At 33.2% G+C, this 12,524-nt stretch overlaps 1 protein-coding gene across 3 annotated transcripts in view; it reads right to left on the bottom strand.

The window, feature by feature from the left end:
• Positions 1-10,604, bottom strand: part of LOC111043369 (tetraspanin-5) — a 33,817-nt gene extending 23,213 nt beyond the window's left edge. For 2 of the 3 annotated variants that reach the window (XM_022328299.2, XM_022328297.2), the window contains exon 1: positions 9,943-10,604. In XM_022328299.2, the coding sequence (XP_022183991.2) occupies positions 9,943-10,089 (147 nt within the window). In that variant the 5' untranslated portion in view covers positions 10,090-10,604. The remainder of the gene's footprint in view (positions 1-9,942) is intronic. The other variant, XM_022328298.2, reaches the window with a different exon arrangement.
• Between the last annotated feature and the right edge of the window lie 1,920 nt (positions 10,605-12,524).

Here is a 12,524-nt window from a genome sequence, read left to right as displayed (position 1 = left end):
GGATTGTTTAGAACTCCTTCAGAGAATATAGAAGTGTTTCTTGATAAATTGAATAGATTTTTAGTAGAAATTAGCAAAATTAACCAGAGTGTTGTAATTGGCGGAGATTTCAATGTGGATGTTTTGAGGGAGGGAAAAAAGAAATCAGATTTTATTAATGTAATGAATATGAATGGATTTAGACATACTATAGAAATACCTACTAGAATAACTGAAACTTGTAAATCAGCAATCGACAATTTCATTACCAGTCACAACAAAACTTCTATTAAAGTGGAATGTTTGATAACAGCTCTATCAGACCACGATGGACAAATTTTCCATATTTTGAACACAAATGATAAGTGTGAAGGTTTAAAGACTAAAACAATGGGTAGGAAGTTTGGGAAGTCCCAAATTCAGCGCTTTATAAATGATCTAGATAAATTGGATTGGACTGAACTTTATCAGAGTCCTGTAGAAAACAAATTTTCATACTTTTACAATTTGCTCAAATATTATTTTGATCTTCACTTTCCGTTTGGTAGAATAGTAAGAGCGAAACAATTTAGTAATAAGTGGATTGATAATGAGATTGTCGACGAACATAAAATAAAAGGCTAATTGAAATGCATCAGCGATACAGGAAAGACCAAAGTAATATAAACTTAAAGAAAACTATAAAATCATCTAAAAAGAATTATCCTCTACAAAAAAAAAGAATTATATTGACTCAAAAATAAAAAAATCAACAAATGTAAACAGAACAATATGGCAAATAGTTAACAATGAAACAACAAACAAAAAGAACAAGAAAGTTATTAAAAACATTGTACTTAAAGAGAATGGTATAGACATAGATGATCCGTATAAAATTTCAAACATGCTAAACAATGATTTTGTAGGGATGGTTGACACTCATGTCATCCCTTATCTAACCAAAAGTGACGTAACATGAGAAAAATGAAAAAGTTACAAAATTATCATTTAGATGTAATACAATTGAAGAGAAGGACTTAAGTAAAATAATAGATTCGATAAAACCAAAGTGGTCAGCCGGCTATGATGACATACCAATAAAAATAATCAAGGATGCTAAGTCATCACTCATCAAACCTCTTTTGCACGTAATCAATGCCTCAATTATAACTGGAGTGTACCCAAACGAATTAAAAATATCAAAAGTAATACCAGCATATAAGAAAGGAGATCCATCTGATCCTCTCAACTACAGACCTTTGGCCATCCAACCTGCCCTATCTAAAATATTTGAAAAGTGTGTACTAGTTCAGTTAATTGATTATTTTGAAACTAATGGTATACTTGACAAAGAACAACATGGCTATAGAAAAAACAGGTCAACCATTACTGCTTTGATAGAGTTCATAGAAAACATTTTAGAAAGCTTAGATGAGGGATTAAATACTGTAGGAGCATTCCTGGATTTAACCAAAGCATTTGACAGTGTGAATCATAAATTATTATTAAATAAACTTCAAAATTACGGAATTAGAGGTAAAGAGCTTAGCTGGATCAAGTCATATCTAGAAGGACGGCAACAGTATGTAAATATAAAGTATACAAGCAATAAAAATCAGTACAATATTGGATCAAACTTAAAATGTAATAACTATTCTGTACCACAAGGATCGGTGTTAGGTCCATTTTTGTTTCTGTGCTACTTAGGGGGGTTGCCTAAATATATGTGCGATTTAGTTGAAAATAGTAAATTATGCTTATACGCTGACGATATAAGTATGTGCATTGCTGATAAGGACTGGAACACAACAGAAATTAAATGTAACAATTCTATATCATTAACTAAAAAGTACCTAAATCATAGACATCTGCTACTTAATGATAACAAAACAAAGTTCCTCCATTTTACTTGTAGAAATTCAGAGGTAAAACAACTTAATTCCGTAAATAATAAGGAAGAAATCAAATTTTTAGGTCTATATCTTGAAAACACACTTAGTTGGTCCGTTCACATTCAAAAAATATGTAAAAAATTAAGCTCAGGAATTTTCGCGCTGAGACGACTAGCAAAAATTTCGAACTTAGAAACGTTAAAAGCAGTGTACTTTGCAATGATCCACTCCCACATTTCATATGGAGTTGAAATATATGGAGGAACAAGCATCTCAAACTTAAATAAAATACTCCTATTACAAAAAGAAGCAATAAGAATAATTCTAAATCTTGATAGAGAGCGATCATGCAAGCCATTCTTCAGTAAGTTAAAGTTCATGACGGTGTACAGCCTGTACATTTATAGGACAATATTATATATAAAAACTAACGAATCTAGATTCCCACGGCAAGTAGATATACATAATTACAACACAAGAAATAAAAATAATTTTACAATAAAGAAACACAATAAGGAAATTATAAACAAAGTCCAACGTACATGGGAATAAATTTATTGGTTGTCTCCCAGGTTGCATAAGACATGAACCTGATAGATCAAAATTTAAGGAATTGCTGAGAGCATATTTGATGGATTTAGCATGCTACAGTATAGACGAGTTTACTGTAAAAAAATGAATTTTATACAGTCACTAATTTCTCTTTAGCTTTAAGTTAGTTTTTAGTTTTTGACTTTTTCATGTACATTTTCATGTATGTTTTGGAACAAGCAAAACAAATCCCATCCTTCTCTCATCCACATTTCTGCCCCATTCTGAAGCAACCTGGGATTATGATTGAGAAACAACACACCAATTTACTGGACCAGAGGAATATCATTGATGATACCGTTAATCATACTCACAGAGATTTCAAAATCAAGGCTGTTCATTATCATTACTACAGAAAATTTTCGAGCTGAACAGCCATGTGACCTTGTTCCTTTGAATTACGAGTACATTGCTGCCTTCCATATACGGCATGAGGGGGCCGCCGGTCTCAAGGCTGTTTGGATAGAAGAAATTACCCAAGAATTGGGACCTACCACTACATTTTCATTCTTGCCAGCCCGGTTAGTGCAAAGTACAATTATTACAGATAACATTCACATCCTACAACATGACATATGTGTGTCAGTATTACAGGTCATGCACCCTTACAAGCAATACAAAACATAGGTAACATTCAAATGTATGCTATCTATATAATAAGAGAGAGTAGGGTTGTGTTTGTTCGCATCAAAACATGTCAACTTGTGGATTGCATATCGAAAAAACGGGAATGATTCAGATCTCCAAATTTTGCACATAGATTCTAAAATATAAATTTCTTGCACCTTCTAGATTTTTCAGAATTAATGTTGAAATTTAATTCATGGGACATGAATTCATAACTATGTTAATATAGAGCTATAATCTAGAGCAAGTTACCTAGAATACGTATTCTAGGTACATTGATCTAGAGAGACTACCTCTTCGAAACAGATGGTTAAAATTGGTAACTAAATCAATAGCCAGTCCAATTTTGTCAGGTTGACATAAAGTTGAGGAAGGTTTCTGAACAAGATTTGAGTTATATCACTTTATTATGTTAGTATCAAGTTATGATATGTTAGTATGAAGAATTTATCTATACTATAATAAAGGAAAGAACTGGCTTATACACATACGGGATATGAAAATTATGTTTGACGCATCATCACGTCTAAACTACTGGACTGAATTCAACTTAAAATTTTGCATAAAGTTTCTTAATTAACTTAGGATGGTTCTATGCCAACTTCAAACTCTACAATATTCCACTCAGTCAAGTTTTAAGTTTGTCAAGTTTCAAAATGGACCCTTGCGGAGCACGGGTTACCTGCTAGTAATTTAATAAAGGAAAGAATTGGCTTATACAAGTACAAGATAGGAAATTAATCAAATTATTCATGAATGACGCATCATCACGTCTGAGCTACTGGACTGATCAACTTGAAATTTTGCATATTGATTCTTAATTTACCGAGGATGGTTATAGGCGATTTTATAAATGATTTTAAGATACTTTACTGTAAATTAATAATGATTTATACTATCGAACGACACAAGGTGGTATAAAGTGTTCAAAGAATCATGGATATGTAGGTATATGAAGTAGCTAAGACTATACGTCATGACAGTGGCCCAGTTCGAGATGAGGATCCAATCAGCTATATCTGTATCTATTTTCCAGCATATATATAATGTGACAGTGACGGCAGACCCATTGTAGTTGACAAAGCGACGGGAATTCGATTGCAACGGAAAAGAGGGAGGTTGCCGGTTGCCAGTTGCTAGCAACCGAGTTTATGTTACAGCGGACGAATATTGGAGACGTGACGAGAAACTGAACGCAAAACCATTGTTACAAATGGCTGCTGCCACGATTCATTTCCTATTGAATTTCATCAACTTCTCTCTCTGATTTCTACGTTGAAAGGAGCGGTTTTTTCGCTTCACAAAGGAAAAACGCCCGATGAATTTTTCCCAGCTAGTTTTTTCAAATTTGGTTTTGATGTGAATGCTAACCAGCCAGGGTGATTCATCAAATATGTTCTTCGTCAGAAAGTATGAGATGTCTCATTTTCTTCTTTAGATCTACCATAATAAGGCTAAACTCACACTTAAGCGACTCGCGGAGACTAGAATCGACTGGTCTGAGTGTCACCATTTGGAAACACATGCTCTCGACTAGATCGAGTCTCTTCTCGACCTGAGTCGCGTAAGTGTGAGTTGAACCTAAGGATCATGATGATGATAAGTCGGAAGCACAGGCAAACACCTCGAAAACAAGATGGCCGCCAAAATGTTTAGGGTTTTGATATATCGCTTGTATTTCAATAACCGTTCAAGATATTTAACCGTTTTTCCGATCGAAAATATTTCTAAAATCTGATCCGTGATTCATCAAATATGTACTTCCTCAGAAAGTATTTTCTTTATTAGAAAATACGTATAGAAATAAAACATGGCGATACTTATGCTACAGTATATTATTGAATTGCGATTTTTAAACTTTCTTCAATCTAATCACTATCCGAAATCCCTAGCAATGAATGACCATCATATCAATCACCATTTGATTTCACATGAATGATTTTAACTATCCGAAAATTGTTAAGTATTCTAGTTGAATTTGACGATGGAAGCTGTTAGTGTACGTTAGCCTCCCACTCTACTCATTGGGTAAGGAGATCACAAGTTTTGTCCACCTATTTGACTTGCCATCTTCATTAAGTGTGTATAGTGAGGTCCACGTTATAATGGCAGTGAATAAAGATAGAAGAGCAGCGTTGCCTATTCTCTGCCTTAATTATTATATTTCTACATTGTCAAAAACAGAGTTGACATCGTTGCGAAGGATAGAAAAGAATAGTACTACCTGCTTCGTCTAATGATAGACAAGGATAGCAACATCAAAGTTAATCAAATACTGTCATAACGTGGACCTCACTATAGGCAATGTGTGTTTTTAATTTTTTTCGAGTTGACATCGTTGCGAAGGATAGAAAAGAATAGTACTACCTGCTTCGTCTAATGATAGACAAGGATAGCAACATCAAAGTTAATCAAATACTGTCATAACGTGGACCTCACTATAGGCAATGTGTGTTTTTAATTTTTCTATGACGAAATCTATCCAGCACAAGTTGGTCACGGATTGATGAATTGAATATGATGACTGACATCTGAAAACGAAAAAACGACAGCAAATTTTCGAATTGCCAACAGCGAAACATGAAGAAATTTTCTTCAAAACCGAACCGAAATAGTAACAAGCCTATAAGAACTCAACACAAGAGTCTTCACCTATCAGAATAATTTGAAGTAACTTACAGTAATAAGAATTATTTTTTGAAATATAAATGATTGTTGTCAGATTAAGTAGAAGAGAAGTTCAAAAGCAATGTTCACACCGAAAGAGAAATTCTAACCATGCTGTCCAACGTGAAGTTGAAAATACATAGACTTCCTTCAAACTCATTCCCTTTGTGATGTGGAAGATATTTTACTTTCCTTTAAATTTATTATGAGTACGGTAATAATGCACCAACAGCGCATATTGTTAGGCGAATACAACAGATTTTTACTCACAATTTTAGCCTGTGCCTTCATTAGATAGCGGAAGCAGTTGATGGGAATGAGGAAACTAACTTATACAAGTCAGAGGTTTCAATTTCAACATAGAACATTTGCAATTAAAATCATTACTCCAAACCTTAAATTAGTGAAAGGACTTCAAAAACAGCGTTGTATCAATTCAGAGGTAACATCTATAAAAATCATCATGCAATTAGATAAAAATATATATGAGAATACTTTAAATGCAATCAAGATTCTACTTTTAGTTCCTTAATTAATCAAGTACATCTACACGGTAGAACAGTTAGGAACCGGCAGGAAAATGTTAGCAATTGCGTGCTAATGTTTAATAAATTTAAGAGAGTACATTTTTAATATGAAAGATCAAGATGAATTTCATTTTGAAAATTGTATTGGATTTTAATCAATATGCACTAATAAAAAATGGCATTTTTATTGACGGCATAGTAGCAAAGCATCTGACATCCTGCGACTTATTCTGCATTTCCAAAGTTTTAATTTGAATAAAAAAATTTTGATTTGATTTTTTGACTGATGATGTATTCATCCTTGATTATCAAGGATATACATCATCAAGACGTTTTCCTTTCAAAACCTGGTGCTTCTTCTGAAGCTTTATTTCCTCTACTAACTTGCAGAGTACCTTCTTACCTCTTTCTAACAGATATCACTGATAATAACATCTTATTTGAAATTGGAATGTTGCTTCTACCTCCATGATGGTGTCATAAACTTTCCTCTAATTCAAATAAAAACAATTCAAATAAAAGTGGCGCTGACTTTTGTCACTTCCATGCCACTTATATATAAACAGCCCCCTGTGGGTTGGGGAGTCTTTGAATCGAACATTGTACTCAAGAATATGTTGAAAACCAGAATTCACCCACAGTATCCCTGCTTGTCGTAGGAGGCGACTAAAAGGGACCCCAAGGCAACTCCAGAAGTTGCCTTGTCTTCCACGGGATCTGCCCCATCAGGGCAGTTTCGGAGGGGCAAGAATAAAAACCCAAGAGACCAGAGATGGATGAAACTCCAAGCACAAATATAGGTTAAGAGGCTGAGTCGAGGGTGACCAGGTGCCCTAGAGGCAATTTGGCGACCCCTTCCACAGCGGAAGGACCGTCAAAGAAGGCCAGGAGTGAAAGTCACGTAGGTTACGAGGACTAATCAGTCTGAAGAGACTGCCAAGAATATTACACTGGATTGCAACAAGCAACCAGTTGATGAATGGGATGTTAGCATAGGGAAAACTCCTGGTTCTTTTAAAGGACACAGGTATTGGTTTGACTAACTAACATACTACTTGGGAGCACAATAAGCTTCGGTTGACGTTGGAGGTTTCTTTGAGTCTTTGGATCCTTGAATCCGTCCCTTCAAAAATCATAATCATAATATTATGGCTCAATGCACACAGAAGTTAGGTGTGCATTATCTTCTCTTCTCTTCTCTTTACAAGAGAGGTGTCCACCTCTCTTCTGTTTGTATTGAACTGTATGCTTATATAGGGGTGGAAAAGTCGGTGCCATACGCCACCTATGTGTAAATCGGTATAAGATACAAGCTTAGATACAAAGCTTGATTATGTTGGTTTTCAACCAGATTTATTACACACCAGATAGATTGTGCTACTGTAATTTTTAATGACTTTCGGCACTTTTTCCTGACTTTCTTGGCATTTTTTCAAACACTTTCTTGGCCATCAAACAAACCCCTTACCGCTTTTCCATAGTCGGAACGGATGGCTCAAGTTTAGTGAAACATTGCATTCAAACTAGTGAACAGCATAGTCACGTCTTGATGCTTTGGAAGGGGTAAATCGGTCCAGGGATCAACTCGTGAGATCGTGACTATTAATCTCTACACCATACTTAAGATCCATATGCATCACCACAGTTAAAACGGTGATTGATCAGCTGTTGTTTGAACCCGGTATGCAACACATTATAATAGAAAATGCAGTCATTCATTTATATATAAACCCAGTTTAGCGTTGAACATAGTTTATGCATATGGGCCTAAATTGACAAAAAAACCTTTGTTGAAAAATATTGTCTCCCCTTTGTTGAAAAATTTCTATCCTATTTTTCTCAAATTTTCATTTCCATCAGTACAAAATGTTTTTATTTCTATTTTAAAATTGTTATTTTGATTAATGACTACTACAGGTTCGTATTTATTTCTGGAGATCTGAGTAATTGATTTTCCGATTGCTGATAGGCTCATATTTAAATTAAAATTGTGAAGACACCTCGAGGCCCGTGCACAACCATTATTATGGCGCTACATAATGTCCTTATTTTAGGCTGCAGTACCTAACAATGATTATACATTTATAGAATACATTTGATAATCATGCTTATTAGTTATTTTAGCCTGAAAAGGTGATAGAGCTCATCTTACTAATCTCCTACAAACAAAGAATAGGCGCAGAACTCATTAATGGCTCATTAATGAACTCATTAACTATTCTTTCAACTTGAGCAATAGCAATAGTATCAGCCACACTCAACTCACTTATTTGAAAAAGTTTTTTCTTAATATTTTAAACATTTTTTTTAAATAGTTCAAGTAAAAACACAAAGTAAGCTTATGTAGTGAAACTCTCTGTTATTTTGGACAACTTCATAGCTACCTCTGATAATTAAATTTATATTATAAACCGTAATTATTTAGACCTGATACTGGTGTTTATTTTTCACAACATTGAAATATCTCTGCACAGGTTTCAAACCTATTTATATAATTTTTCCTTAAATATCAAGTTATGTTTTTTATATTAATATACTGAATTTTGAATATTATGCACCTTTATCATAAGTAGTTTTTTTAAAATGAATTTCATTTTATTTAATAACTTTAAACAAGTTATACACTGATGAGAAATACAAAAATTGATTTCTCAAGACAAACTAAAGGCTGTATGAGACCATGAATTGATTAATAGAAATGAAATCAACCAATAATAATTGAGAAATACTCTAGAATGGCTAAAATTGATTCAAGTAGGCAACTTTCACTGAAACTAGAGATTGGAAAATGTCCTGGAGTCCCTCTTATCTAGGAAGGAATATGTTCTGATTGTATGTAGAATTTTCTGTTTTTGACGATAAAAAAAAATAATTTTTGTTTTATTAAGATTAGGCTTAATATACTAAAAGGAATTTGTGTGGAGTCATTTAAAGAGAGAGATCCCTATTTTAAGCTCTAGAATTTATTTCTCTAACCTTAACATGATAATCTTTACCTAGTGAGATCTAAGTTATAAAGTGGGCACCTGATTGCAATTGGTTTGCTATCCTTGACTGTTATCCAACAAGATAGTTCCATCCTTTTCTACCCCCACACAGTTGCCAAATTGTTTGCAGGATATGTAGAAGTATAACAGACTACCAAAATATTTAATCTCAATCATGAAAATGTGTAATTAACGTTAATAATAGATATATTTTCTACTTAATAGGCTATGATATATTTGAATATATACAAGAAACATCTATGAATATTCATAGTTCATATATAGTTGAGAATGATATTGTATTTATCAATGTATAGTCTAAATGAATATTAAATCATAATGAACCGGGATGACTTAAATCACAGCACTTACAATAGAAGGCAGTGGAAAACGAGAACTGATAACTATGCATCTCATATCTTTTAATGACTATATGAATCTAACTAAGCTATACTACTTGTAGGGTAGGTGTAGTTGAGCCCATATTACACGGCTAAGTGAAAGAGAGAGGGACAGAGTCGTATTTTTAACTTGACTAATAACAAATTAAGATCAGAGCAAAGAAGCATCAACCTTACCATATAAAATTCAAAATCAAAATGACAGGCTTGTTGTAATACTTATCTACCTAACCTAATTTGAATCAAATAATTATTATGCATTAGAATAAAATTTCAATTTATAGATACATACCCAAAACATGACATTGAATCCGAAAATCATGTATTTGAGGCAGCAGCTAACCTCGCTGGTATCCCTTCGATACTTTCGTACAGTAGTCTGAGCTGGAGGCATTTTAAAAGTAACTCCTGGTACTTGAGTCGCTTCTGCACCACCCATTTTTATGTGATAGGTTACTGCACTAAGTTACACAATTTCAACCAATTCGAAGAATTTGAAAATAAAATTGAAGCTGGGTCGATTGCAACACTATCTAACTAGATACATAATTAAAAGTTCTGCTCTGCACTGGTTTGTTTTGATTTCTACTAATGAAACTTTACAAGACTTGTTAAAGCTTGGACTGCATTAATTTAATGAGATCAATTATTTAAGCTAAATTATCAACTGACATCAATTTTTCTATACTAAACTAATGTTGACTAATAAACACAGACACTGTTCTACTGCCATACTTAGTTCAAACTGGCAACAAATTTACACTAGGCACTCAAATTTACACCTACACTCTAAAAAACCTACAATCTAAACACTGTCAGTCCAATCTCTGAACCTGGCCTGGAAAAGAGCAAAAGACAGAAGAAACAACTATCGTTCTTCTCTCTTTTCTCCTGCGAGGAACTCGCGACTTGCGTTCTCTTGTCTCCTGTCGTCTTGTGATCTTGTTTTGTTTTTGTCTGCTTTGACTTCTGCTATTTTCAGTGTTACCAAGATATGTTGGTATTCTGGCATTATACTGGAACAGTACAATGTAGGATTTATAGAATATTAAAATTATTACTAGTGAAGAAAAATTTATTATTCCGGTTAAAACTATTCAGAAAAAGAAAAAAGACTAGAAATTTTCACTATTGTCACACGCTTATCTTACACCAAACAGATTCTAACCAGTTTTGAAAAGTCACAATTGCTCGTTAAGAAAGTAGGCGTTTGTCAAGTTATTCGAGTTTCTAGTCATTAAATTTTACAAGAGTTAATAAATTTTGAAGTTTGCAGGTTCATAATATGCATTGAAGTCTGCATTCTACATTAGTCTGCTTTTCATGATTCAGTAAAGGAATTATACTTCTGAAGTTGGACAGAAATAAACATAAGTATAGTAAGGTATACGTTCTAATGACAGTGGAGAAAGATAGGAGAACAACGTTGCCGATCCTTAATGACTTATCAATGCCTTCTTGACGGTAGCTGATACAGGTTTATTAATGTGATATTATTTGTTCATTCTCGTTTAAATAATCAATTATATTTTATTAAGCAAGAAATTATATTTTCAATAATTTCATAATTGAGATAGAATATTTTGTTAAGTAGGCTATCTAATTATTAATTCTACATTGTTAAAAGACGATCTGGCAACAGAGCAAAGAGAGAAAGAGATAGTGCTATACACTTTGTTGAATGATAGACAAGGATAGCTCAGAGAATTTTCAATACTGGTTCTCCCCTTCCAAATTTCGAAGGATTTCATATGATTTAGTCTAGTAGTATGTGGTCCATCAATTTGTGATTCGCACTTACATTTACATAATTTTTTTTTCAATTATCCTCATAAAGGTTAGTGGTAGTACATTACACAGACATTCTTTTCTCTTGTCTATATACTAATAATGATTACACTTTACTAAGGTATTAATGTGCATTTTTCATATTGAATTTTATTCAGTAACTGTATTTTTATTATTCTATATACCACTGTATATTTCTTCTATTTCTCATGTTATTTCATTTTTAAAGTTTTATTATTAGGTAAGTTTCTAATTCTTTTTTTAAAATTATGTTCAAATGTTAAAATTAATTATGTTGAAAATTATTGTATTATTGTGTGAAGGAAGCAAAATGGGTTTTTACCTGTTGTTTTCATGAATAAATACCATTGGTAATCAAACACTGCCATTATAATAACGTGGACCTCACTATAGAAATAGATGAACAAGAATCGTGGAATGTGTTTCATAATGCTTCAATAAATAAATACAACATTACGATTGGAATAGATTCTTTTGATATTGACTCCGAATTTACATGCTTGGACATTTTAAGTTTAGTAATTTAGAACATTGAAGTCGATAAAAAATTAATGTAATTGTAAAACCATTAATTCACATATTTAATTTAAGTCTGTAAAAAGTAATTTTTCCAAAAGCTATGAAAGAGACATGTTGTGTTAGACCATTACATAAAGGAGGCGACAAAACAAATGCCACCAATTACAGGCCAATTTCACTTATAAGCAATATTTCTAAGATTTTGGAAAAACTGGTAAAGAAACTGTAAGTCTTGTGAATTACATGGAAAAAAACAACTTACTATCTAGGAATCAATTTGGCTTTCGTGAGGGGAGGAGTACAGAAGATGCGGTATTAGAATTGTCAAATTTTGTCACAGATAAGCTAGAAAATAACAAAAAATGTGCAGCAGTGTTCCTGGACCTAGCAAAAGCTTTTGACACTGTTAATCACAGTTTGCTGCTGAAGAAATTAGAAGCCATGGGAATTAGAGGATTTCTTATAGAATGGTTTAGATCACACCTCTGTGACCGGCGTCAGAAAGTCAAAGTTGAAGAACATCTCAGTTCAGAGGAAACGACAAAG

Source organism: Nilaparvata lugens, chromosome 1 (genome assembly GCF_014356525.2).
Source record: "Nilaparvata lugens isolate BPH chromosome 1, ASM1435652v1, whole genome shotgun sequence".
NCBI classification, from domain to species: domain Eukaryota; kingdom Metazoa; phylum Arthropoda; class Insecta; order Hemiptera; family Delphacidae; genus Nilaparvata; species Nilaparvata lugens.
This window is presented reverse-complemented; position numbering and strand designations above follow the sequence as displayed.